At 40.0% G+C, this 27,993-nt stretch overlaps 3 protein-coding genes across 11 annotated transcripts; 1 reads left to right on the top strand and 2 right to left on the bottom strand.

The window, feature by feature from the left end:
* Positions 1-471: 471 nt before the first annotated feature.
* LOC147754936 (uncharacterized) lies at positions 472-17,369 on the bottom strand. Of its 4 annotated transcripts, none has more exons than XM_086993441.1 (4): positions 7,003-8,146; positions 6,079-6,910; positions 5,337-5,419; positions 2,915-3,617 (listed from the first exon to the last, which is right to left on the bottom strand). In XM_086993441.1, the coding sequence occupies exons 2-4, from the start codon at positions 6,101-6,103 to the stop codon at positions 3,417-3,419; spliced, it is 309 nt and encodes a 102-aa protein (XP_086849567.1). In that variant the 5' UTR covers positions 6,104-6,910; positions 7,003-8,146; the 3' UTR covers positions 2,915-3,416. The 4 variants fall into 4 exon arrangements, 3 of the variants coding, with proteins under 3 accessions (XP_086849569.1, XP_086849567.1, XP_086849568.1); XM_086993442.1 differs by having other exon boundaries at positions 6,079-6,711; XM_086993443.1 differs by lacking the exons at positions 6,079-6,910; positions 7,003-8,146 and adding an exon at positions 17,304-17,369 and having other exon boundaries at positions 472-3,617.
* LOC111252480 (mid1-interacting protein 1A-like) lies at positions 3,503-24,871 on the top strand. 3 transcript variants are annotated; one of them, XM_022810457.2, is made up of 5 exons: positions 3,503-3,642; positions 19,130-19,349; positions 19,940-20,044; positions 20,348-20,644; positions 24,396-24,871. In XM_022810457.2, the coding sequence occupies exons 2-5, from the start codon at positions 19,203-19,205 to the stop codon at positions 24,681-24,683; spliced, it is 837 nt and encodes a 278-aa protein (XP_022666192.1). In that variant the 5' UTR covers positions 3,503-3,642; positions 19,130-19,202; the 3' UTR covers positions 24,684-24,871. The 3 variants fall into 3 exon arrangements, with proteins under 3 accessions (XP_022666192.1, XP_022666191.1, XP_022666190.1); XM_022810456.2 differs by lacking the exon at positions 3,503-3,642 and adding an exon at positions 9,820-10,205; XM_022810455.2 differs by lacking the exon at positions 3,503-3,642 and adding an exon at positions 17,954-18,331.
* On the bottom strand, positions 21,599-24,508 carry LOC111252479 (uncharacterized). Of its 4 annotated transcripts, none has more exons than XM_086993418.1 (3): positions 24,372-24,508; positions 23,684-23,917; positions 21,599-23,413 (listed from the first exon to the last, which is right to left on the bottom strand). In XM_086993418.1, exon 3 carries the CDS (start codon positions 23,388-23,390, stop codon positions 22,071-22,073), a length of 1,320 nt encoding a protein of 439 aa, XP_086849544.1. In that variant the 5' UTR covers positions 23,391-23,413; positions 23,684-23,917; positions 24,372-24,508; the 3' UTR covers positions 21,599-22,070. The 4 variants fall into 4 exon arrangements, with proteins under 4 accessions (XP_086849544.1, XP_086849545.1, XP_022666188.1 ...); XM_086993419.1 differs by having other exon boundaries at positions 24,368-24,502; XM_022810453.2 differs by lacking the exon at positions 24,372-24,508 and adding an exon at positions 24,084-24,338.
* Positions 24,872-27,993: the final 3,122 nt, after the last annotated feature.

The raw sequence follows: 27,993 nt of genomic DNA, 5'->3' as shown, positions 1-27,993 counted from the left end.
ACAATACTATGAGGCTCTCGGGTACGCCATCGTTGTGATTATCTGGCGTGTAAACAATGGCCAAAAAATGAAAAATTGAATAACATTTTTTACATAAACAACTCAAAAAAAAACAGACAAACAATTTGGATACAAAGACAATAAAATTTAGACGATGAATACATTTCGAAATCACTGTGGTCGAACACCGCTCATAATATTAACAAACTGCAACACGCATAGAAAAACAAACACAAGATAATTTTTCTCTTAAATTCAGCAAAAGTGGTCTAATTTTTCTTCCTATAAGAAAAATCAAAATTGTATTCTGTTCTCGAACAGCGTAACACTTGATAAATTTAACGCCATTTTACTAGATGTGCGTGAGGTTTTCGTGATAAGTACGAAATGTTAAATGAGTAATTAGCCGCTGTATACTTAAATAGGAACTGAATAGGCGAAGCAGGCTAATGAAATAATAACACAAACGGACACGTTGGGCAAGTTTTAACTGGATTATTGAAAGTATATTAGAAGTAGTTGAACATGTAATAATGAGACAGTGTTAGGTAGCGTTCAATATGCACGTATCTCTAATACCACTTCAGAGCTATGGCTTTTGCCATACTGCCAATATTGACACCTAGAAAAAGAGGTACGAATGCCTATCTTAAGTCTGGATGCTGCCCACAGTTGCTAAAACTGAATAAATAGGTTCTATTTTGATGCCTCTCCCTCTGGTAAACATAGGCGCTCGGTTACGATACTGTTTTACTAGTGTGATAGATTCTTTCATTGTAATGCGGAAGAAGTGCTGATAAGGCTCCAAGGGGGCAATTGTCGATTTAGTTTTGTTTCGAAATTAAAATTTGCTCTTTTCCAGATAGATACAACTTCGACATTTCAAAGATACATATGAAATAGAGTTTTCATTGTAGCAGTCTTGAAACGATGATCCTGCCTCAGACGTCTGATTCTAATACTCACTGAGTATAACTCCACTATACTCGTGAGCGATTCAAACAAATTGTATAGTGTGTGTGAGCGCATCATTCGCACGAAAAGCAATCATCCTATTGAAATATGAATAATCATTAATCGGAGTCTAGCATACATAAACTGTTCTTTTTTTTTCTTTGATGCTTTATACCAAGGTAACGCATAACTATAATCATTATACAAATTTTAGTTGGGTATAGAGAATGGTGCGTACATTTTCACTTCTCGAAGCGAGCGCAACTTGCAGATGTGTGTCGGTGCTGGCGCCATTGAAAACTCGGCTTCACAGCGTTCAGCGGGACATACGGTAGATGAGTCTCGCTTGACTAAGCTAGCAGCTATTATAAAGCATCGTTTTTTCGAATGTAATTACAGTCATTTCTAGGAAGAAAAACATTTTCTCCTCTACTTTGTTGAAAGGCAAACTTTGTTTCACGAGACCATCGGCCCGCTACTACACGAACTACCGAAATAGGTGTTCTTAGTTGATATTTTCTAGAAAATGAATGCTTAGGTCGTGTGACAGAAGAGTCTTCAACAAATATACTGGTCCGATCTTTTCTCCTCTTGGGCACCGGTTGTTGTCAGCCGGTGTCAGAGGAGAGAAAATCTTTGCCAACGTAGTTTCACTCTCTTCAGATATCGATAATATTGTTTTGTGCGTATGTTGCGTTCTGCCAATACAGTCGTCAAAACTTCTTTTAAAGGCAACCAGATGTCAAACGTAGTTGGTAAAGTTAAAAATAAGATACCCTAATTTAGCTTGATGTAAATACGTATGTACGCGGTATTACGTAGCTGAGTTGTACCCTAGGACCATTTTTCTGTTGATTTGTCTGTGAAATTAGCATCTATTTATCCTTTTTCATAAATGTAGAGGCCTCAGTTTGGCCCAGATAGCTCCCTGGGCGGCCATATAGTACAACTTGATATAATGACTTTTATAAAACATGACTTGGTAAAACCGTAGTAGAATGACGAGCAGATTATTTCGCTTCTTTATCGTTCGACAAGAATCCAATGAAATACGAAAAAATACATCATTACTCTATGTAAGCCGTCGTTTTAAAATTTAATTCGAGAAATCTAGTAAAGCGAATGGCACGAAATTTCTGACCTGCGTGCGTTTCGAACGCTCGGAAGGGAGTCGATGTTGCCACGTCAGCGAAAACGCAGTAACTCGTATGACCCCTAGCTTTCCCTATATTTAGAACCTTATGAAAGAAGTGATATTTAACTATAAGGTAGCAGTAGTAACGCTTGACTGAGCCTTTTTTTGTCAAACAAATCTTTAAGCTAACGTTTTCTGTTCAGATCATAAGGATTCATTTAAAGATTTATGCGGAAGTAGAGTCAGAAAAGAAATGACACCAGCTGTTCAGGGGAAAAAATTATGCAAATCAAAATAAGATTTTTTTTAATGCATTTGCGCTAAAATACCTGGACATTATTAGAATATCTGGTAAGATTTCGTAGCCATTGGAATACACTATTCGTAGGTATTCTTTCATTAGCCTAGAAAGTATCCAGTGTTAAGTATTGACAAGCACAGGTCCGGCCTGATACTGCGAGTTGTTGCAAACCGAAACGTACGCAGAACATTAGATATATTAGATTTTTAATTACTTTTTTTTTAATTTTTACTTAAATTACTGTCAAAAGGGAGAAATAGTTCGGTCTTTCCAAAATTTCATACTCAGATAACTCCTCCAACGGTTCCGTAGAATGAAAGCATGACCCCAGGCGTAGAACGAGTTAACTCGTCATTTCGAACTTAAAGAACACCGAAAGGTCTGCCCTTGTTGAACAGTACAGTGCACACTGTAAACGTAGGGCTAGTCATACGGTTTTCTCTATAAATGTATAATCTAAGCGTAAGGCCATCTTCTCGCTATCTAGACCGCAGAAGTTCCAAAAGCCAGGACAAGCTAAGGCCTGAAATTTACTTATAACCATATTTATCATTCGATTGAGCTATATTTTTATTCAGTTTATGTGTGATCTCATCTTGTCTCTTTGACCGGCTTTTTCTGCCGGAGCTTGAGTGCCCTCTCCTTCCTGGCCGCTGACTTCCTTTCGCTTCATTTCGCTGACACGGAGGCGAAATGACGGCGGACACCTACCCCACGTTTGCCCCACCCAGCCCTTAGGACACCGTGGCACACCCAACTCTGCCTTATCGCTTGAGCCAAAGCTGGTCCTATATGATGTATGTAAGTCGCTTCGACCCTCGGCGTTCGACAAGCTGACGCCGGCCTCCATTGTGACGATAATATAGACCACAGGTCTTGAAATATCTGTGTGACGACTTGTCTAGTCTTCCGTAAAATTACTCAGAGCTTCGTCTTTCGCTTGAGTCTCATTGAGCTTGACTTGAACGGTTTTGCCGAGTTCGTTGGCTTGGTAGCGACAATGTAGTGGAAAAGACACTGGCACTGCTAACAAAACGCGTTTGCGCTCGCTGGATACCAGAGACGACTTATATCCGTACGCGGATCTGGCAAAGCATCTATTATTAGTGTGGCTGGACAACATCTGAAGTGTGGTACGGAACGAGTGTGGGCTGAATCGTAAACCACCGCCAACGATTGCAGAAGATCGGTCGGTTCGGCGAAACATTGTCGCAGCAGCAGATTCCGCTGAAACGCAAAGAGATACTGACAGGTAATCACGGGCCCTCATGTGTACATTTGATAGATTAACGCGTTGTGCACAGCGTACAAGATTCATGGGAAACCTATTCATCATAAAGAGTTCAACCGCGCGCATAAGAGGGTTTTAATTTCTCGTAAGTATGGTTATATGTAACAGCTAGCAGAAATTGGAAAGGAGTTCAATTGGCAATACGTTCAGTGTTGTACTGCATAGAGCAGCGTGTTTTCTACTGGTGCAGACAAAAAATAGCGACCTATGTACATAAATAGAGCAGATGGTTGTATGACACTTGACTTATATGCGTCCGACAAATGTTCACAGTTATATAACGATTGCTTTACTTGGATTTGAATAGTAGTCGTCGGCTTAATACGATAGGGAGCTGCATATTGTCTAGTGAGTGGCGTTCTCTATGGTATCAGCTGTGTATAATTTCTCCCCTAGTATTTCGTAGCGCCTCATCTAAAAAAGAACATCGGTTCCTCGATGGTATCAGCTAAACTTCGGGAGGGTTAAGCTTCTGCAAGGCTAATTTTGATACCAAAATTAGTGCACGAAAATGCCCGAGTGACTGAATTTCTGCTTCACTTCCTGGCTTATCCCGTATATCATGGACGACAAAAGTCACAGGAAATTGAATCAACCCCTGAGGATTGCTACAGGACTGATACAGAGATACAAAAAAGTACGTCTATTGTATTTCGTAGTTTATTCCATTTATCTATTTCATTAGATCAAGCATAGCAAATATTATGATGAGGTTCGTCTGTACCTAGGGTTATTTGATGTTTGAAAGTGGTGAACAGTTACCTTTACTGCAACAACGATAGTGCAACGTCTCAACTTTGGCGTCAGAAAATTTATTATTTTAGAAGCATTTTTTTTATTTGGGAAATCTCCAAGGACACATGGTTAACACAATCGATAGTACTTTACTTGAGTATGTGAACGTTATGGGGAAATGCGTATTTCTCTCTTCGATGCCTACATATTACAGACCCGAGCTGATGATATCATTATTATATTTACTGTTATTACGACGTTAGAAAGTACATTTGCTACAATCGAAAGGCTTCAATTATAACTTAGCCATCACTTGTCGGGTAGGCGACGTTTTTCACAAGAATCTAACTCACAATGAACCATTCTACTTTTCCAACAAAACCAATGAAAATTTCGAGCGCCCATAAATTTACTGGTATCTATAGAATAAGTACGTTCTTATCCAAAAAACGGCCAATGCCAGGCGTAATACAATAATGAGAAAAAAAAAAAATATATATATATATATATATATATAGCGAAAAGATATACAACTATAATATATTACTTTAAAATACTTTGAAACAGCGTCTTTCATTTACCTAACGAATACGAATGATGTACGGCCACTGGAATGATTTTCAGGTATACAGCCTTTTATTATTATTGTCTTTGTTTGCTACTTGTTGTCCTCGTCATGTTTTTTTCTTCTTCCTTTAGTTATGTCATCTTCCTTTAGTGTTTATTAGGGAAGAATTAGATTACTGTATCATTAGACACATTTTCAACGACAACATCAGCGCTGCCAACACCACGGCCAAGACGGTTCATTTCGCCATGTATTGAACTAACGACAAAAAATTATTGTTATTATTATTATTATCTAACTATAATTCTTCGCAGCTGTGACGGCTACCGATCGCTGTTTGACTCACATATACCTTGTGCTCACTGTCGATATTCCACCGTCCAACTACATGGATCTCTTTGCATGGCAGCCGAACGTCCTGATTTGAATTAGTGACTGAAAAAAGCATATTGACAAACAAGGAGAAATGTATATCTAAATAAGCACAGATCATAGGTCCGACACTACTCTCAGACGTGATAAATCATTCTCGGCCAGTAATTTGCGTAAGGCATTATTTTTGTCACCGTAAAAAAATAATAAACTAGATAATAAGTAGAAAAATCTCGCTCTGATCCTGCCATCGACAGATCGCATCAAGCGTATCACAGGGTAAGCAGCACGAGATAACTTTTCGGTGCAACGAATTGCCTCCATATTCAGCTACGGCTTACGTGTATCAGCGTAACTTTGCTCTATTCTGCTCGAAGTTCTCGCAGGTTATGCAAATGAAAAGATTCAACCGATAGACATATCGCCTTCGAAGACTGCTTAGTCGACTGCCACGTAATTTATCTTCGTCAAAAAGAGTAATCGAGGCTCTGACTAAATTGAGGGAAATAGGCAAAACTGTTGATGCCGTAAGTCGAGCAAAGTGATAACAGGAAAAGAGCGATTTAATAGTGCAGTTATGACACTTCATTATGGAAAACAGAAACCAATTTCGAATTGTCGTACAAAAGACCATAGTCGATTTCATTAAGGTATATTCATACGTTCATGTCATGTGTCTCGCAACGTGATTCATGCAACAATATGGAAAAAAAACTCTATACCTTTTCCATATGGAAAGTGCACCATCTAAATTCGAATATACCCTTATGAGTCGCTTCGAAGACTATACGCAAATGAAGACATATATTTCAGCGTTGTTTTTGCGTACGCTGTAAGTGTCCTCTTCGACGGCCATGTTGATTCCACACAATTTTTGTCGAATCCGATAATAGCCATCTTCAATTTTAGATCTAAACTATTCACGGATACGTTTCGCATATCTCTTTTGCGAACAAACGGGTACAAACAAACGGATCGACGTTGTTGTCATAGATATCCTGTCGACTTCTGCTTAATTACGCCCCGTACGTAATATTACGGGTTGAAATTTAGAACGTGCGGCGACCGTAAATATTTACTGTGGTGTTTTAGTGGTGCGTTGTTTTGCTTGAATAGTTCTGCCTTTGCTTTGGACGCTTTAGATATTCAGAGATTACACAACAGTTCGTAATGCATGAATTTAATGACTTTTCAAAGAAGTACAGTGGTACAGCGTAGCCTATATTTAGGATGTAACTACAAATCTGCACAACAAGAACGTCTTCTAGGCAGTGAGCGGGCTAGCCGCGATTTTTGCAGCTCATGTTTACTTCGACAAGGAGATTTTTCTCGTTAGACGACCTGCTGCTCCACTCCTAAAAAATTTGAAAAAGATAAAAAGAAAGGTATCGATGAAGCCTTTTGGCCCTGGCTTTTTAGAGGGCATCCCTCTGACTTTTATTGCTTATGAGGCGTAGATACACACGTCCGAGGCCTTCGTGAACCTTCCATGACGTAGTACTCATATTCGCATGAAAATTTTTCACCGATTCCATAACCGAAACAGAGTGATCACTGAAAGTGCATTTTGAACGACCTTGATTATTTTCAGGCCCCGCACTGTGCTCTTGTCGGCAGATTTTGTGTTAACCTGTAGCGGAACTTACTTCTACTTTTTACGCAGCCGCGTAATTGCTTGCGATGCCGCGCACCGCCGATTTCGGGTAGCCAAAAAAATTTACTACGTTTGCAGGGATCATCATGAATGAAAACATTAGACGCTAGCCGATCTTCGGTCGATAACTAAAACATCGTTTTCACTGTGGCGGGCGCAAGTTTCTCTCCTTTGCAAAACATGCTCTTCGAAACGAGCTTCTGTTTAGTAGTACAATTTTCGGATGAACGCATTTGTATAGCCGCGAGCGACCAGCCGAAAACAATCTCAGTTCAGTCGTAGCACTCTATGTATGTACTGTGGATCTCGCATAAATTTCCCGTATCGTTTGGGTGGCCAATTCTGTCAAGATTCTATTACATAGTATGCATTTACAATAAATCTTTATTCCATTGCAGTACAGTCCACAGGAAAGAGCTGACTAGAAATTGTAACGTCAATGACAAAACCTGCTAATTCGGATCCTGTGTATGATAATACCGCGCTAACGTGTACGGTCCTGTCTGTTCTACAGGGCAAAAATGAATATATAAGTAACAAACACAAGTAAAAAGTTTGACGGTCAGACCATGTAAACAAGTTAGCATAAATAGAACACTAGCTGGTTCATTATATCTAATGTTAGCTGCTCAAAACACGCGAGGACGAGAAATCCCACATAAAATTTATAGTATACAATATTCTGGGCTGTACCTGCGGACGATCGATCCCGAGTTCAATTTAAGACTCCCACGTAAACGTTAATGCTGTTCATGTTGACAACCACAAGCCAAACTTGCTAGCAACAATTATTAGTGAATATTTATTGATTGAATAAGCGCGAAACTGGAATATTACCACCGCACTAACTGATAGCGACTAATCGGTATCACTCTTGACCTCCTAATAGTAGGAGATTTGTAACAGAGCTTCGGATTGGAGTCCTGGTCACATCGAGCGTGTAATGTTGCTAGTATGCTAGAACACAAATAAATATTCCTGCGTCCGCATATGTCCTGTGCCTAATGCATAAAAGCTGGTGCTTGTCTTATATAGAGAAAAAGTCTTTTTGGTAGGAACTGAATACCAACATAGGGCTGAGACAAAAAAAAGTTCCCTTACACAGATATCGAGTATATTTCACACCTATGACGTCTAAGATGACCAATATGAAGCTTATAAAACCTGTGCAGCGATCAACTGGCGACGAACTTACTTAAAGATAACGCACTAAATTGACCGATCACAAATGTGTTCAGGTCGAATAAAAAAACCTAGGTTTTATTAACGCTCAGTCATTATGTACAAAACCAGGTGAAGTACCGAATCACGTATAAAATAACGAATCTCTTTTACTGATTTTTGTAGTTTTATTGCTCGAGAAAATACTACTTGTCGTTTCGGTCATAGCTATTTCAGCGTATGCTAAAGTCTGTTGGTTATTGAAATCCTTTGGATGCAGATTATAACATTAAACATGGTAACTCTTCGATACGATTACAAATCCCTAGAAGCAGAAGTTACTGTTTACCTATGCATACGCTGAATATATTTGCTAGATTTCAAAGCTTGATGAATCTGTATGGAGCAGGCGTCACACAGACCAGGCCGTCTTTTTCCAGCAAAGGAGTGTCGATTCTAAAGATTACTACTATTGAACTTTGAGCACCTTTGAACATGCACAAGGGTCTTTTTTAACGAGCTTTCAAAAAGCGTTACTGTTTATGGCTGCCGTGTAGACCTGGTATTTTGCATTTTATCAAGCGCTAGTTAGACAAAAAAAGGTAATAGATCCAGATTAGTTTTTCTTTTTAATCACAGCTTAGCCTGTTCCAGAGCTACGCTTTTCAAAATGTAGATTGCATTTCATTGGTATTATGGTATCGCGTTATATTCCATGAGCTGAATGGGCCAGGGCGCGGTGGCGGTACGAACCAACGCATTATGAGTATATATGAAATTGCGGTCGATCATGACTGACCGTGGGCAAATCTTTCTACCACAACTATAAATAATTACCTTAACTTTTATAGGAAGGCTTGGGTAATGCCGCTTACGCGATTATCGAAACGCTTTTGTGGCCAAATCGGCTTTGAAGGATGCTGCGAACATGTGTTAGTGTTTCATCTTACTTCGCGACTAAACGCTACTTCAAACGTACCAGTGCTCCAGGATTCCAAAATCTAGCCTTACACCAGACAGAAAATAGATGAATCCATAGGGAGTTGTTATTGTGTGTCTTGCACACTATTACCAATTTGTCTATCCAATTGAGAACTGCCATTAACCCAGTTTCGCCTCTCTAGCAGGTTTCCGTAGTATGTAATTATAGTGCGCACGATGTAGCACAACGATCAGCTGGTGATTCTATATCATAGCTGATAATGTGACGACGCGTATTAGCCAACACTTTGTAGCATGGTGTAGCATCTTCCTGTCCAGATATACATACGCGAGCATCTTTTACACATAAAATTTAATGTGACTGACGTTCGAGTCACGCACGACAGATGCAGATTTTTTTTACAAAATGGCTCTCCAATAGACTGAGAATGCTGAAGGAACTGCCCTATGAGTTATAAAGTGCTGGGCCGTTCTATTACGAGTAGTCATTTGTCCAAGTAACAATAGTTCCTCAACGTTGCATCTGTCGGTATCTTTGCCGTAGGTAATTGCACCATTCATGGTACCCTATTTGAGGGCTCAGATGTAGGTGCGATGGAACACAGCCGATTCTCGTTCGCCATCGGTAATGTATAGGTCTAAAGTTGCTGATACTGTTTAAGCTGATGATGGGGTATTCGAACACTTGACCAAATCTAGTGCCCTTTTTGCGATAGATCTTCATGATCTTGCTACACACAGTTTCCAAAGCACCTTCAAAGCAATAGGATAGTTCCTCCTTATAATAACGTGTTTCGGTACATAATCGATACTGGTAGCCATGTACAGCAGTTAGAATTGCTTGTCAGCTTTATTTCAAGTCCAACAGGTTCGTCCTTAAAACAGTCTAATGCCATTTGACGCTCGTCACGGCTGAACAGCCAGTCGCGTTGTTTGCATGCGACAGTCAACGTTATCAGAATAGGCAAATGCACAGTAGCGTAATCCCAACGTTTGCGGAATTGGGGGCATTTCGTGTTCGGTGAATCTACGGCGCCACCAGGCGCCATCAATCGATGTGTATCACGCATTACCGAAACTTCCCAGTGAAAGGTGAGTGCGTAGAGCGGTAAAAGCTAATGAAAATCTCTGACGAAACAGGTATACCCTAGCGAATTCAATTTTGATTTTTTGTTCGAAATATTGTACGGGATTTGCGCGATATCTACAGTAAAAAGTTTCAAGCCTAAGTGAGAATAACTTGCTTTTCTGAAATAGGATGGCAGCAGAACGAATCTAAACCCGCTGTCCTGAGTTAGACTCCATGTCTCATGGGAAGAACTAAACCTTAAGCAACGCTGTTAGCTAAAAAAATCTTTTGGTTTGGTTAATTTCTGTGAAACACAATTGTTATTCTATTAATACACAAATTAATTCGTAAACATTCTATAACAGGAAGTAATATTGTCTATAGCGCTCTCCAATGGTAGCCAAAACAAGCCGACTTTTACAAAGTTAAAAGGAACATACTATAATTTGCTTAAGTGTAATTTTAGAAGTTAATATTTATCAAAATCTCAAGAATTTATTTTTCCGCCATATTTATTTTTCGACATGCGCAGTAAATCGGTATAACAGCACACGTATTGGTTAAACACCAGTTATAGTGAACAGCAGTAGTAAATATTACAATGTGTCGTGAGGAGACAAATAAACTTGTGTCCATTTCGACTAGTATATATACATAGAGGAAAAAAGTAAGCCATTCCAAGTCGGCCAAACTGCGGCAAACTATTCACACATATTCATCCGCTACTCGTGGTATTAAAGAAAGCTATTTTTTTTTAGAACTAGACAGCTTATTAGGGTTTAAAAACAGTGCATCGTTATCATCATTTGAACTATTACCCAATGTATTCACGCTGGGCGAGCCTCCACCGATATTATTAGTTTCCTTTTATGTCCGAAATAGACGGTCGAGGTTATTGCCGAAAAAAATTTCCAAGAGCCAAACTCACAGGCTTGAAAAGACATTTTTTACATAGAAATTAACGGTCGTTTTGAAGCGAAGAATGTCAACTGTCAATTGAACCGTCTAGGTAAGCTGCAATGGTTGATCATTTTAAGACTTTCTGTGTGTTTTTTTGTACCTCTTGGTAGACTCTTCCATTTTTGGAATTTTTGTCGTTATGTTACTCCAAACCTTAAGTTTGTCCTGATGACACTTAAACTGAATTTACATATACTAATATCTTCAAACGATATTTTGAAAATGGCTAGTGATTTAGATCTTATTGAAAGTGTAATAGCAATGAACAATGGTTATGTAACCATCAGCATATATGGCCGTCAAAAATAAAAGTTTTAGGGCATAAGAAATCGCTATCCTCCTTTGAACAGATAACGTGTTAGTAACATCTCCTAAGAAAAAATGTCGATCAAAATTGTCCTACTAGCGGAGTTTCAAAGAAATATGTACACTTTAAGTGGCCCATCTTTGATAATACAGTGATACTTGAATACATAAGTACAGTACCTGAATTTACTTAGAAATTCATTTTACCGTGCATTGGGAAGGAGTTTGCGTTTTTAGCAAACAGAGCTTAGTACAATACTATCGTGATATAAGGGTAGATTTTCTTGAGAGTCTTCTAAAGTGATGGGCTGGACGAGGAGGGCCTATGTGATACCCGTAGCCCGGACCTGACGCCGATTGGTTTTTGTCCCAAAGACCCTTGACATCAGAAAACCAACAATACTAAAAGATATCAGAGTTGCAACCAATCAAGAAAAGACCACGACTCCAAATGTTGAAGTTTATAAATCGACACCGTTCTGTAATCACAAATGTATTGACCTGATCGATAATAGCTCGAAACATGCGATTTTAAATATTAATTATATGCAAATATTGAACCAAGTTATAATCAGTTAAAATACATATACATATTTCTTGAAACACCATGTATAAATTTCCTATAGATGGATAGATATATATAGACAAGATGTTTAAGTTTACTAAATATATATGTATACGCATTAGCCGAGTTCGTTTGTGGTTCCTGCACTTAGGCTCCTATTGTTTTAAAGCTGGTACCTCAACATCTAGTAGATCGCTCAGAATGACAATATGTGGAGATCGATGAAAGCTCTAACGACAGCCACGGCTGACCTATATGGTTGCAGCCCGATCGAATTGCGAAATCCATTAAAAGGTCATTATGATACCCAAGCTACGCAAAACCAGCAGGCATTTCTAGACCTTAACATGTCTTTGTTGAAATGCATTCGTTCTGGATCCCACTGTACGTATGCTACCTGAGGCACTTCATTACAGAGCCTAGACTTGGTTTGGTACAATACACGAGTGAATGTCGATGTACTCTCTACCACCTTTGTGCACGCCTACAGGGAACCCTCCACTAACGCTGCCGCTGGCTAAATGGCTTGTTTCTTGCGGTTCATCTTTTCTACAACAGGAGATTCTGCCTGAACCTGCAAGCGTCCGACTGACAAACAATAGCAGCTGCATGTGGCGTAAAGCGGCCGGCCGGCGTTTAGTCCTGTACCCGTATTATTGCCTTTGTAACCTCTAGCCGTCGTCCGTTGCCTCAGCAGCGCAGCCAATAAACGTGCGCTTTTTCTCCTCGTTTTAGCGGCAGGCGAGGGTGTGAACCTGGCTTGTCTTTCCGCTGGTAGCTGATTTGGCCTACCGTTTAGCAGCTGATCCATCCCTGCTTCCGGTGATGTTTCGTCGCGGCAAACAGGCGTTGCAGACAACAAACTACGCAAGTAGCAATTGCAGTTGCTATTTTTCTAACGGCTAACTGCTATATCTGCAGGCATTAGAATCGTATTACTGCTGCGGGTCTTGGATTGTCTGCTAGATGCTCACGGGCAATAACGGGATCGCACGATGAACTTCCCTTTCCCGATCGAACCACCTCAGGCGGAAGTAAATTCACAGACCTTTAGGCTCTTAAAAACCTAACGGTGCGCTGCTGTACCGGCGCCGTGGCCGTCTTCCATCGTCAGCTGGTCCGTCGAATGACGCTCCTCTCGAAGCCTATTGAGACAATAGCCTGAGTTTGCTAAAACGAGTGCAACATTTCCGAACAACGGTCAACAACAAAGTCATGCTAGAAGTGTATCGCTCTGCCCTCCTCTCAAAAGTTTCATTCTATCATTCTAGGTAATGGGTGTATCTACCTCGTTGCGGAATAGATAAGATGCCCAGGCATGATCCTGTTGTTTCTGAAAATAGATCAGTCGCTGTGTCGCTTGATTTATTTATAGAACTACAAAAGGGAGAATGATGGCCTTGTTCTGTCGCCTATCTGCTTCGTACGATACAGATTAGAAGCTGCCGCTCGAATATTCGCTAGAATATACATATGTTTATGCCGATGCTTGCGCGTGTCAACACGATACGGTTGAAAACACGGTTTTAGAAGCGGTTGTGCGAGTGAGAACCGTGTAGAATAAGTCCTTCGAATCATTCAGATACGAACCTATACTTGAGTTGATATGTTGATCAGCTTGCCATTTCACATGCTAGAAGAAGGTGTTTAGGGAACCTAAGGCTGCGTTAACCAGCCTAACCAATAAAAGGTGATCAAGCTTAAAATAGTTACGGTTATTTCTGATCACTATTTAGAAATACGATCATCTGTCTGGGATTAAGTTGCAGTTGCGGTTTCCCTTAGGATTTCTTCAATTGCTAGAATGGGTTTGTTGTGCTGGTGCACAATCAAGTCTACATCTGTTAAAATAATTAACCATGGAGCGTTCGCAGATGATTTCGGCTCGTTCGATTCTTGCTTCCGTTATATCCGAGAAGTTCTCGATGAAGCTCACGCGCACCGAGGCCTTGCCATTCCAATCGATAGAGGGTTCGAAAACAGACTTGAGTGGAATTCCGCTACGATCCAAAAAACCTAAATATACAGAATATATTACAAAGATTTCCTCCCAATGTCTACATTCGGATTTCAGTGTTGAAATATAAATGCCTCTAGCTGTGAAACACAGAATTCGATCTGCCGATTAACTGATCTTCGCCGGATGCTCCCATAGAAATCTTACGCAAATTCATGCATCCTGCTGATGGTTAAAAAGTTTTACGCAGATCGAAATCGATGCACACTGTTTGATCGTTTGAGTAACACGTTTAAGTCAAAGATCAGGTTTTGCTGAAATTATGAAATGAGGACCATGAACTGCATCTATCCGTTGTGTCCAAATTATATATCGTAGCTTTTTGTTAAGCTTTGTTGTTGGATGCATGTTTTATAATGAGGTTCCAAATCGTGTCACGGTTCGACAAAATAGAACACAATTAGTATTAGCTAGAACAGGGCATGGATGCATCGTGCCAAAAGTGATCTACATGTCGATCCCAAGCTCCGCTCAGACGGCACACTGGTGGATCTCACTGAGCGTTCTCTAGCAGCAACTAACTTACGCCTTCATCACTAGATTTTTTCAAATTAAGTTCACTTATAGTTGGGTTCGAGCAATTCGAAATTTATTTACATATCATTCATTGATTTGCATGTGTTCCAGTTCTTATAGAACGGTAAATACAGCATTGATAATCAGTGAACTTACGATATAATTATCTCGGTAAAAATTTGCCCAGTCCAAATATAATATCTGAAATTGTTTCACAGCTATAGCCAAAAAGCATATTCATGACCACCTGTTAACTTCCAATAATACTCTATTTCGACAAGAATTCTCAAGTCCGACATACTGGCTGCTGCTCAATGTGTTGTACAGACCAGTCGGTCACCCAATGAGTCAGTATGCTTTTAGATTTATTCAGTGCCACAGAGCGGAGCTATAGAAAGCTTCCAGTGGAAAAAAAACTCAAATATACAGTTAGTAGACGGTCGAGGTTAGAGTTAAAACAGTATTCGTACTAACAGAGAATGAAGATTCTTTTCTTCTAGGTAGCCATTACTAGACTAATTTTGCATCGTCTTATTTTGCTATATTGTTTTTCAGTATTCATTACTAAATTTTTCCAATTTCTAAAGTAAAATGAGTACGTTCGTGTTTTTTTGTTAAGAGTAGGATACTTTAAATTGAACTTAGCGTACAAGTTGTTCAGAATAGCGTTCGCGTGTCTGTTAGTAATCTTTGTTGTCCCGCATTGGATGGAGCACCCTTGGTGTTCGTATACAACTATCGTATAACTATATTGAACTGGGCAGCGTCTCAGGCAGCAAAGCGTAGACAATCAAACTAGCCTACTAGATAACTGTGAAATAGTAGACTCGACTTTCTACCCAGCTGGTTCTGTCGTTTTGTTTTTGTCGAGTAGCCAATTATTCTCTCTGATGAGCCCAGTTGCTGTTTAGGAAACTCATTTCACAGCTGGCATCAACAGTAGCTAGCCGACCAGCTGCAGAAGTTTCGAGTTTACCCCCTATTGCCAAACAAAAAAATATGTAAGAAAGGTATTGTAGATTTATTGATGTTTCTACTATATGTCGATCATGTCTAACGTAAAATCAACAATTTTTTGCCCCTAGTAAATGACTTATTATTCTGTCAGCGACATGCAGCCGTAACAAGCGCGGCACTTTTCGAAACTGTAACTGATTGTTCGCGCCAATTTTTAAGCGTTTGAAATTTACTGCTATATAAATATCAGACTAAAATAACTGTTTGGACCTATAGAAAGTACAATCTACGTGTGTAACTAACTATAAAAAAAATAAACCTATGAAAACGTAGATATTCATTCTCATCAAACTCGAACTCTTATTGAGATCATCAATGTGCCCAACGCGTCGAAATCAGGTCGATATATGGATCCATGCTTGTCAAGTCTCCGATAAGAAAATTACAACGGGCGGAAATAGATTTCCGACAAAAATTTCCTGCCACTTTTTCCGCGTCTGTCGGAGGGCGCGTACTGCTCTGCTAGTGGTGACAAACGTCCTTATAACTACCCGCTCCGATGCCAAACCGTATGAGTTTCAAGTCGACTCCCTGTTTATTGTGGTAAACAAACGAAAAGATTGAGGAGTTCAAGTGTAGGCTAGGAAGATTTGACAATAGATGATAGGGAGTCCCACGGACGAAACGACAACCTCCTTGATTGTCATAATCATATTATCATTATTAATATAGACATCAGTTATCGCAACGCTATATTTTAATTGGTCCTATTTTAAAAACGGGTATTGAACTATCAGCGACAAAAATCCATCATTCGCCATTCTGCGCTGGGGAGCGGAGGAAATATGTTCATCTAGTTTGTACTATTCACATGTAAAATACGCACAGTTTTGAAAAAGACCAGAAGATGGCGTTACTTCATAAGGATTTTTGCATGTCTAGGGAAGTGATAAGAGGTGTCATAAACCTAGATTTTTGGTCGTTCTTCTGCTCGGCCTAGAGGGAGCCTTCGATTCTCAATTTTACTACAACAGAAGTCGTGAATTGCATACGTTCGGTCACGCATAAGAAATTGATGCACATTTGAGCACAGAATTCACAAAAAAAAAAAAAAAACCTGAAATCGTATTTCATCAATCGATAGCCTATTCTGGGTGTACCTGCATGGGAAGAATGAGTTTTCATTGTATAGGTATTGATTGATTTAGGTTCACGTTCGACAGATCACGCTCTAAGGATTGTTCTTTTCGAAGCTATTCTAGAAAACGCGGTTTTGAATAATTTGGAGCTAAATGGCAAATATACTTTGAGCTGCTTATTATGATTATAGCTTGTAAATATTACGGCTTAAGCTTTTTCATGAATATCTTCATTAAGAAAAAATATCCATCCATATTATTTACTGTAGCAACGAACACTGATACCGCTTTTTTCCTTATTGCCACGATATTTGCCTTTGGATCAGCATGTTTTAAGCGCTGCATTGGTTATAGGAGTCGAACTATTTTCGCAGACGTCGTATCTATACAGTACGGTGTCATTACCTATCAGCCAGTTATCTTATCCTATAACTTTGTTAGTTTTCCTATCTTCTTATCTGTCTATTCTGTCGATTCAGTCTAACCCCGTACGAATTAAGCAGGCGCTTGCACTAGTCTATAGCACATTGCGCTATGGCACGGATGCAACTCAACGCCTCGGCAGCGCACGCCATAACCGCGCCACCATCTGTACTACTTAGTTTTTTTTTCTAGCTCGTTTGTCGTCTATTCAAAAGGTGCTTGCGTTTTTTCTGCCTACCGTTTTCCATCACCGTTCACCGTGCCACCTGGACAAGTCTCTTTTTTCTAAGGTCACCATGCCACTTTGCCTCCCGTAAGAACTGAATAGATTTATACGATACGGGGCTAGCAGATCGCAGTGGAGTTAGATCAGATATGGACTACGTAGATGATTTACATACAGGAGCAGACAGATTGGCGCTCTTTTTTATGGCACACTATTGATTCATAATGTGGCAGCCCAAACAGTAGTAATATCAAGAGTATCGAAGGACTGTTATAGTATTCCGTGTACATTAACTGGCTAATTGATCTGGTAAGCGTTTCTGTCTATGCTTTGGTAACCAACGTGCATTCTCTTGACTTTTCGCCTGGTCTATGACGCTCTTCGTTCTAGAATTTGTCCTTTGCGCGTAGCGATGCTGTGTAAAAACGTTGTCCACGCTCTCTAAGGGCGACTAGCAGGTGATGAAAGAGAAAAGTTGCCTTCTCAACTGCGCCTACTCTACCTGCTACAACGGGGCCTGTAGCGGCGTTACAGCAGCCTGTAACGTCAACCACAGCCATAGCAATGACAGCTTTACCCTCGCACGAAAAAGCTAGAAACGGGATAACTACATATAACACGTCCGTTGATTTCATCCGTAACCGATAAGAGCCCATCTTGCTCTCTCGAAGCATTGCGCCCGGCGTCATCATCAACATAGTTACTAGTTCGCGGATGGCCGGCGCTGATTTGAACTCCGACGGGAGGCCGTCGCCCATCACAAGACTGACAGTTCTTGTCGACTTCGCAACGGCAGTAGTCGTACGAGTCTGATCAAAAGCGATTTCAGTTGCGTTATTCAGTAGGGACGTGCACCTCAGCAAGTGACAATCTATTGTGCTGTAGCAGCTGACGTTCTAGCCGCGAGCGTTTCCTCATCGTATATGTTATCTGTGCTCAAAAAAGAAACTGTTACATTTCGACGTCTGCTCCTGTTTGTTCGATACTGCATTCTTATTTCTTTCTTGAAACAAACCAGATCTGAACTGTGATAGGAACAGGTACGTGGCGAAAAAGCAAGTTTTGTCTATTATATTCTTATATTGCATACAAGCATGTTCGCTTGTTCATTGTAGTGCGTCCAAAAACTAGCTAATAGTTCCTGAACTATCTACAAGAGGTACATTTATTTATTATATGGCGTGTACACTTTTCCAACCTATAGAATAATTAAGCCCTGATTAACGGTACGGCAAAAACGGCCTTCACGCATAAATGTCCCAAACCAGCCGGCAGGATCAGATAAAGAAAAAAAAAGTCTTCCCAAAAGCAGAGATTATTAAATTGTTCAAAGTAATATCTAAATATGCTCGAAAATTCAGTATTTTTTTAAAAAGACTTTGAGTTTATTTTGGTAAACCTGTTCTGAATTGTTCAGGTTAGCCTGGAAAAACCTTGTGAGTGTCACCATTGTTACATTTTGTAAAAAGTCATAAAATATTTATAGTTATCTAGTAGCAAGAGTGTTGTTACGCAATGCTCTGACGCAATGCTTAATGGCGGTACGGAACTTGAAACAAAAAACACCAATTTCTAGTAGTGATGTTACTATAAATGACTATTAAACGTCATAGAAGGTACTAAAAACTTGCTTTCAAGATGTACAACCAGCCCCAATGGGTCGTACTCTTGAAAGAAGTTACAGCTAACGAGATTAAAAAGTAGTTAGAAATATTTGTTGCATACACACATATATATATATATATATATATAAATATATATACATAACTGCTAGCCGTGCCCTTATGCAACTATTTCACTATTATTTGGTGTTTTCATTGTTGTTGATTAACTGGTAGGTGACTCTGGTGGAACGTCCTAGTTTTTCTCTCCAATTGTTGCCATCGAACATTAACGACCTAAGAAAACCTCATGGCTGTAAGGCGTTGCTCGTACGCCGGTATGCAGCAACAGCAGCAGTTAATAGGACCTGACGGTATTAAGAGGGCCATCACGGGAGTTTCAAATATCGACTCACTCTGGACAGCCATCTATAGCCATCAGCAACAGCAAAATCATGTATGTAAAGGAAAAGTCAACGATCTCGTGTTAATAATTAATTGTTTCGTTAATTATTGTAAAATAAACATGACATACTGCATTCGAAAAATGTACGGGTAAAGCGTCTTTCTAAGGACCGAACATATTATTTAGGTGCAAGTCAGTCGATTAGGTTTCTTGCCACTGAACACTCTCGGTAGGTAGATAGAACACAGGTAGGTAAAAAGAACGAAACGGGTACTACGTAGAAGCCGGACGATCTGGCGTTGGTACAAGGTTTCATCACTATGTTGAGATACTATATAAAACTCTCGTAAAGGTTATTTATGAATTTCGTCACGTTAAATAGAAATAAGTACTGTAAGTTTAAAAAAAAAAAGGCTTCACAAAGAGTGAGTGATTCGTTCGTCGAGCAGTAGAAGCGGTAATTGGAAGGATGTAATTACTATAAGCCAACCCAATACGTCCTCCACAGCACCGCTATGTCGAGTCTGACGTTTTTAGATTGTTCAGTAAAATATGTTATTAAACAACGGATCGTTACGATGGGTAAACGCAGCTGCTTACGCCGGGTTCACAACATATTTCGCTCGGTATCATTGTTGCAGCGTTCACAGGGGCCATCTCGCCGAGCAAGTCGGAGTAACGACGTTTCCGCTGATATCATCTGCTCTCAGCAATCCGTCCTCAACGCGATGGACCGTTTTGTTAAGGTAAACATAATCGTTTTTCTAAAATCGCTAAAGCAACCAATAATAACTTAATCGGCTATACATTTTTAGATTATGGCCATCGATTCCTTCATCTGGGAGCTAGCTTCTTTGTAACCTTCAACTATCAAGCATTACCACACACTTTGACCGTGACAATCTAGCACAAAAAATGTGCATAACCAGCGTCTAGGACAGGCACACCCTATTGAGCTTCTTTGTTCCCTATCCCAGTTTACTGCCACATGATGCTAACCCAGTATTATAATTGTGTCGGTGCCCATCTGCGGGTTTGGGTGCATACAGGCCGTGAACAATATGGACGCAACAGTCCTCGTTCCTAGCCGGTTGCGGGATATGGAGATAACTGAAGCAGATAATACAGCTGGAGTTATCGGTGCCGGAGTTAGTAATCCTCCACGTCTTCAGGCTGACCTACACTCGTGCTTTGCGATGCTGCACGAAGCCAAGAACGAACTGCTGTGGGGCACCGGTAATCCAGCAGTACCTCACCTCTCCAACGGAGGCTTCATGGGTCACCTGTCTAATCTAGGGTCGTCATCCCCAAACGCTGCCCTGCGCGTACCATCGGTAACGAGTCAGGTGGGTCGATCTGGGTCAGTTAACTTGAGCAGGTTGATCTACGTTCTATTAACTGGCGGCGCAAATATGACAAAATTGAAAAATAACAACCCGAAAAAGTAATGCAAAAAATTGGTAGCTAATCGGCTGCCTGTATTCAGGATGGCACGGGTACAATCTAGTAAGTACATGCATCTTGATTGACCGCAAAAGTTTCTTAAATCAAAAGCTTTTTGTTGAATAGAACTTTACTTACAGAAAAGGATGTTTGAATTACCGAATCGCTTCCAGCTTACTACGAGCAGTAATTGCATGGAATACACGATTGCATGGAATACGATATACGTTTAAATGTAGTTCTTAACTTTAATTGCATTTAGCAAAAACCTGGTAACAGACTAATTCTCTATTTCCAGTATAATCTTCTCTGGTAATCTATTGTTGGCGCATGAGAACTTCAACGAATTCCCACTTTTTTTTTAAAATTTTTCGCGCGAGTCCTCTATCGGCCTACGCTACAAGACTACTACATGCGAATATTGAAAAACCTCTTTGTTCCTTTCTTATGCTTGTAGCAGTTACCATTTAGTATAATTGCGGTATTAGTGCCAAGTCCCGTCTGGAATAGATCAAGTGACAATGTCTTGGCGTGCCGATTCTTTTAAAATATATTTTAATTGATAGAATTGTTGCCGCTTTCAACCTTCACTAATGACTGTCCTATTACTATAGAAAAATTGAGTCAGAAATTTATCAGTCAGAGTCGAGAAGGTGTGACGATGACGCTACAATAACGTAATTGCCGTACCGACAACGCCTGATATTATATATGGTCGTCACAGTTGTAAGAAACGTTTTCCGAACTGCGAGATCGCCCCTTCATTAAAGCGAAATTATTGTTACGTACTACGATCGTTATTCATTAAGAATCGTTGTAGTTTGTAGGCCTTCTTGCAAAAACGAATTCAACGAACATCGAATTAAATGGGCTGTTTTGTCGCAGAGTTGGACGGTTTTATTTTTTGTAACCATATTTAATGTTACAGTGGCTAGATGTCTCGTCATGGCGTATATTTTAAAGCTTACGGATCCTGTGTTCGCTTTCGTATAAACTGGTTTTTCGTACTTACGGCGATGCCCCCCTTGCCTATAGTTAGTTCGTACAAGACCATATTACTGCGATAGAACTTCAATAGAAACGAATAAAAGAATAAGGAACGAGTGAATGCTGCGATACCTACACGAAATAATATCTATCTATAAATTGTCTCCTAATATGAATTTCTGTAAATACTAGCTATTCACTATAAGCCGCAGCGACAAAACGGCATCTGGCACAGCTAACACAAATTAAAACTCCCCGTTTAAATTTTTTCCCGCGCTCTAGTCATAAATTTTTTACTGCTACTGAGTTCTAAGATAGCCGATCCTCATAGACGGCAACCTATTACAAATCGTCATATAGATCAACGTCATCATTTTCACCAATGACAGGACACACAGGCTCGTGATCAACATTTTCTTTTAGCAGTTCATCAACAAAAAACTTCTCCTCAGACTTTCTTGACTCGGTTTTCTCCTGGAAACCTGCCTTAGCTACGTTCTTGTTAATTAGCATCTTGTTGTTACTTGATGGAACGCTAAGCGTAACATGACTATGACCTAACGGCGGTAACCTGGTACACTCCGTCATCGACGTTGACGACGACGATGACGACGAAAATCCACGCCGTGAATTCGGATTGAAGTACTTCTTCATACGAACCGGCCTTACAGTGTTCGTCACCGACCTTTCAATCGGAAACGTTGACGACCATGCTTGAGCTCTGTCATAATGCTCTGGCAGTTCATCGACTTCTCCTGAGACGTTGTTCAACGTCCTGTGGAAAGGTATTGTTGTAAAGCCACGTCTGGATGTACCCGGTTCCTCAATCGATTGACTGTGAATTTGATGACTTGATGTAAGCATTTGGTGTTGCACGGTATAATGTAGAGGCCATACGTTGTGCTTGATCATACACTCATAATAGATTCTTAGCTCTTCGGCGGTCCAGGTCATACTGTTAAAGATGTTGCTACAGCTGCTGCGGCGTTCTAAGCCATGCATATGTCCATGATGAACGCGTGACATTTGGACGTTACTATGCGTCTGTTCTGCTGACTGGTACCGCTGTTTGTGATAGTTGCGGAACCCAAATTTCTGCTCGTAAACATGGTTTCTAAGAAGGTTGTTATTGTTAAAAAGGCTATTATTGTTATTAACAAACTCGCGAAAGCAACCATAAAACAGTCGTTTGCGCAGGGCGCTCTCTTCCGACAGCTGTCCGCTATCGCCTCGGATATGCGGGTCCACTTGTTCGGGATGTTGAATATCTTGGCCACTATTCCACATTTCACTTAGCTCTCTGAAAATCACTTCCCGCATTCGTCGCTCCTTTAGCTCGACCTTTTTCTTACGGAGTCGGCGCCATTCCTCAGCCACTCGAGCAGCCTCAAGGCTGACGATTTCTCGCAGAATTCGCTCGCGCTTTTCCTTACGCTCTCGTTCGCGTTCGTCAATGTCTTCATCAGTAAGGATCTTGAAAAATATAGACGGTTTCGTTGTTGTCCTTTTAAAATTATCGCCTTTAAATGCGCCAGATGGCTCTACAGTGTCATTTTGATGATTGGCCGACGTGTACTTCGCATCTTTTTTCAATACTTCTCTGTCGTCCAAATTTTCTTGGGCAGAAGACCCCTGGTGTTCTTTTTCATCGCTACCCTGCATAGCTTGAAAGACCTAAGACCGAACTGATATGAGACAAAAATATCTTAATAATAATAAGTCAATGAACGAAAACAGTCCATTCATTCATAAAGGAAAATTAAACTAGATAAAATCTATAGTATACTTAATTTCGAATCAAATCAGATATGAAACACCATAAAATATAACGTGAAGAACCAAGTTCATCAATCTTATAGGCTTTGAATCACATTTTTCAAGCACAGAAAAATGAAGCCATTCGGAACTTCAATTGTACCGTTGTTTTTATGGAGTTTAAAGTCCAAGTAATTTACCTGTACATCGTCTGACCTATCCGGACTGAAAGCTACGAGTCATTATCTTATCATGTCCGACTTGTTCCGTTTAAAACACGAACCTAAAACTCTCAATCTTCCATATTCGTGCCTTAGTGTCGTGCGCTCACTTGAAGGTCACTCCATCGGCACCCGTCTACATTGTCCGTTCTATCACTGCGCACTAGGTTCGTATGGCGGAGCTCGTTGAGCCGATTCAAATGAACCTTTTACCTGAAAATGTCATCGTTATCATGCAGAAGATCTCTGTGTTCAACTGGGGCCGTCGTACAATCATGCCAATAATCTTCGGTATTAATTATCGTAAGAACCGAGTACTATTCAAGACATTGGCTAAACTTCGTCTAGATCGGAATTTTAACCCGAATCGAGAGTTTACCAGGTGGACATAATTGAAAAATCGCGCTGCGTCCAGCAACCGACGCGATGATGTGGCTTTGTTTCTTTGGTATAGCCATGAAGCGCGCGAGAAATTCGATTTTTGCTTTGTGCTCGTTATCGGTAAATTGTGAAGGATTTGCAACGAGTACACATATTTTACTGATACCGTTTACATATGTATATATCTATATCTCTTAACTAAGCTAGAAATAATAACATAGGATATATCGTGGTGAAGATTATACTACAGGTTACAATATATAGCGAATAAAACTATTTTACGTGCTTTGTTCTCGTTCTTTCCCATCAGCCGTCACATAAGCGTCAGGCAAGCGACGGATCGCTCGGCTCAGCTACGTCCTCCGATCCGGAGACAGATAATGACTGCTCTTCTTTGTCCGATTTCGCGGATGCCCCTGCTCCCGAAGGAGGGTCCGATAACACCACTGAATCGGTAACAACCACCGCGGCTCTTTCGAGCGCGTTCCGTGTACACCTGCACGCCCTTCACGCGATCTTGCAGCAAATGGCCGATTCGGCGGACTACCTTTCAAACCGATATCAGAACGAACTCGAGCCGAGCAATGGCTCCAAATGAAGCTAAGGCGTCGGAGATGAACCAAAAAGAGCTTGGAGCATTACTCTAAGGGAAATACCTTAAATTAGTTTAATTATATTATTAGTTTATATTGACAATTACTATAGGGATATTATAATGAAAATCATACTCCATTGAGGATTTCACTACATATAATAATAAAAGGACAAGTTCCATTGACATATGTATTATATGAGCTCATACATGGATATATTTATAACGAATAGGTAAGATATTTGTAAAGCGTTGGATAGAGCAAAAATTATACTTTCGCTTATAATTCTATGATCAACTGCAACGGGTATCTAAAGAATCAAAACTATATTTTATACTCTCCTCATAATTATCTGCCGCACTTTTATAAGCGTTACCTTATACGATACCTTTCACTATCGTTATTCTGAAGCGTACGATGCAATATCTGGGTCGCCCCAACCTAATTTTGCGAAAATTGTTAACTTGACAAATGTTAAAAAAGATACCAAGCGAATGAAATACAGTTAGTAAAAACAACTGATTATTCGTTTTTTTCCTGTTTTATTCTGTTCACCTAAGGCATAACTGCTAGGTAAGATCGTCTTTGTAAGCAAAAGTGCGGTAGGGGCTTAATGGCAGAGGATATTGTTGGCAATATTAGCTAGTTTAGGCAAATAACGATAATAATAAAGTACCACAAACACACGCACCGATGCACCCACGCGATCATATCGAAAAAACAGCGCAAAACCCTTTCTTTGGGGGCTGCCACAAAATTCCTATCTGTTACTTACACTAAGCAAATATATTAATATTTGTTTAGTGTAAATTGAATTTCAAGTATAACCCTGACCGGATGTATGTGTCCGACCGCTTTGAATCAAGAGATGCTGCCTGCTTTTAATAGAAGCATACTGAGCTGGTTTTGAACGTATTTTTGGACGAAGTCTGGTTTTATCTGCTTTCAAATAGAAATTGTTCGGTTGTACTGTTTTGGTATCATTAGTTCTGCACTAAAGTCACTGGTTTCAGCTGTTATGTTTGGCGCCGCTGCGGTGCTCGCTCGCTCGCGTGCACACATTTACATGCCGATACGCGTATTCCCACACACACACAAACACATACACACGCCTGTAAATATAATTATACATATTTAGATTCAATAAATCGTCAAGGAGTTATTTTAGCTACATGTTGTGTGATGCTGTTATTTATTATGCTATTATTATGCACACACACTGTGCTGGTAGATTAAAACTCCATTGATACTTGCTATGATTATGCGTTACAAAGCTTTTAAAACAAAATATATAATGAAATGCCACGAAAGTTACAAGAGGTAGAACATACAATAGTTGTATATTTTTTTGCTGTTGCATTCAGTGTATTTGTAGAACCATAAGCAATATGATCACGGTTCTGTAAGAAGTAAACGGGTAGAAAAAGAATGATGTATTTGGGGGACCAGCTGTGTAGTGTATTCATAGCTATGACAGGATCAATTTGCAAAAACACAGACACAAAAAACCACTGCATCACATCCATCTGTTACAGTTAATACTCAAGGTCCATATATATCGAATATAGAAGTCGTGCTTCATCAACGTACACATATAAATAGGCTACTGATTGACAAAGCATGGTATTGAACTTGAAGTGAAATTAGTTTACAACATGGCGGCTATGAGTCAAGATACGGAAACAAGGCAATGTGTCAATTGCAGACGATAATATATCTCTAGAGAATTGAACTGGATCGTTATATGTATGATTAATATTGGATTGTCAACAAGTTTTGGCCATCTTCAAATCGACAGAAGAATAATTTAAGCACATATTTTATGTCTTTTCAAATAATAATTAGCAAAATTAAATATTTACGTATTTCGATAGATAGTCTCTTGCCATTGTTCTCGTAACCCATCACTCTAGTTCTTCTGTAGTCTCTGGACAAAGTCACTGTGACAAGTAGCTTTTGCAGCTCTCTATTTGAACTGAATTAGCACCATTAAAGGATTCGCGTTATACGGTAAATGCACTCAAGTTTCCCATCCAACTTCTTTCAAATCTCTGTCGGAAAGCCAAAAGATGTATGTGGGTTTGTATGCCACGGTAGAAGACGACGTCGTTTCTGTTTACTATTGCCGGTCAACTTTTTTTTTAATGGTTGTTGTAATACTATTAGTTGTCGAGGGCATAAGTCCTAATCGATTGTTTTCAATGAGGCGGCAGTAACTCATACGCACAATTACATTCCAATCTCGCCAAACACATAGCATCGCCTTCTTTGACGTCGATCTGGGTCTCGCCATAAATTATGAGGCATATATTTTAATTTGTACATTACTATTCGTACGTAACCCACTTGTCATCGCTCGTGATACACCGCTTTTGGCCTGGCTTGATTTCGTCGAATTGCTCTAGGGTTTCGTAGATAGGAAGGCGATCAAGTAAATCCTTCGGCGTCTACTTGTTTGGACCCCAAACAGCTCAAGCCCAAGTGTGGCGATTCCTTTTTCCTTCAAATAGTTTAAAACAGTTTGATGGTTGTTTAGTTCTTTGGCAATACCATGGCGACCACGTGTCGGTCTTACTCAATTGCGGTTTTGCGATCGTTCTGTCCCGGACATTATGAGGAAGGTGTTTCACACCGAAGCGTTTCGCAGAACGAAACAGAGTCGTCGTGTTCTTCAGAGACGCCAATAGCGCGTTCTGACCATCAACAGCGTACATTTTCGCATTTGTGCCGCTATTAATTTGATAAAATTATAAAATATAGTCAACCTTTAAGGCGCTCTATCTTGACCCTGAATACGAACATTCCAACAACTGGACACATTTACTACTGCCAATTCTCAACTTGCAAATGCCAGCCCGACCCAACTCACCTAACCTGAGATGCGTCACTTAAAAGGCATCTATCTAAAGAACGGTTAATACTTTTTCCACAGCCCGTGTACTAATCCAGTTCTCTGGGCAACAACAACAACAATGGCAGCGGTAAATAAAACGATCAGTATCTATCATACATACGGTATATTTTTTTCGCCTGTGTAGTTTTTCGTTTTCGGCGTACGTATATCTTAATGGACCTTGACATTGCTTGTCACCATGACATTATTTATCCTAGGATGATCGGATCAACAAAGCTGCGATTGTCTTTTACCACCTGGACCCAAGAGTTCGTATGGATGAATTTTTAAATGAAAACAATGCATGCGAAAACGTTATTAGTCAACGACTGCTCGTATCTCGTCACAACAGTTTTCGCTCATTTTTACTCTGAAAGAAAGTTGGTTTCAAAGTTCACGCTAGTTGCATGCACTTAAACGGG

The sequence above is a fragment of the Varroa destructor genome, unplaced genomic scaffold (assembly GCF_002443255.2).
Source record: "Varroa destructor unplaced genomic scaffold, Vdes_3.0 BEIS01000006.1, whole genome shotgun sequence".
Classification (NCBI taxonomy): Eukaryota; Metazoa; Arthropoda; class Arachnida; order Mesostigmata; family Varroidae; genus Varroa; species Varroa destructor.
This window is presented reverse-complemented; position numbering and strand designations above follow the sequence as displayed.

Coding starts and splice junctions, on each gene's coding strand:
- LOC147754936 (XM_086993441.1), bottom strand. CDS start 6,103: ATGGTGCACTTTCCATATGGAAAAG. Junction 5,420..6,078: donor GCACTTTCCATATGGAAAAG/GTATAGAGTTTT, acceptor TGCTTTTTTCAG/TCACTAATTCAAATCAGGAC. Junction 3,618..5,336: donor ATATCGACAGTGAGCACAAG/GTATATGTGAGT, acceptor TTTGCGTTTCAG/CGGAATCTGCTGCTGCGACA.
- LOC111252480 (XM_022810457.2), top strand. CDS start 19,203: ATGGCTGTAAGGCGTTGCTCGTACGCCGGTATGCAGCAACAGCAGCAG. Junction 19,350..19,939: donor ATCAGCAACAGCAAAATCAT/GTATGTAAAGGA, acceptor TCATTGTTGCAG/CGTTCACAGGGGCCATCTCG. Junction 20,645..24,395: donor TACCATCGGTAACGAGTCAG/GTGGGTCGATCT, acceptor CTTTCCCATCAG/CCGTCACATAAGCGTCAGGC.
- LOC111252479 (XM_086993418.1), bottom strand. CDS start 23,390: ATGCAGGGTAGCGATGAAAAAGAACACCAGGGGTCTTCTGCCCAAGAA.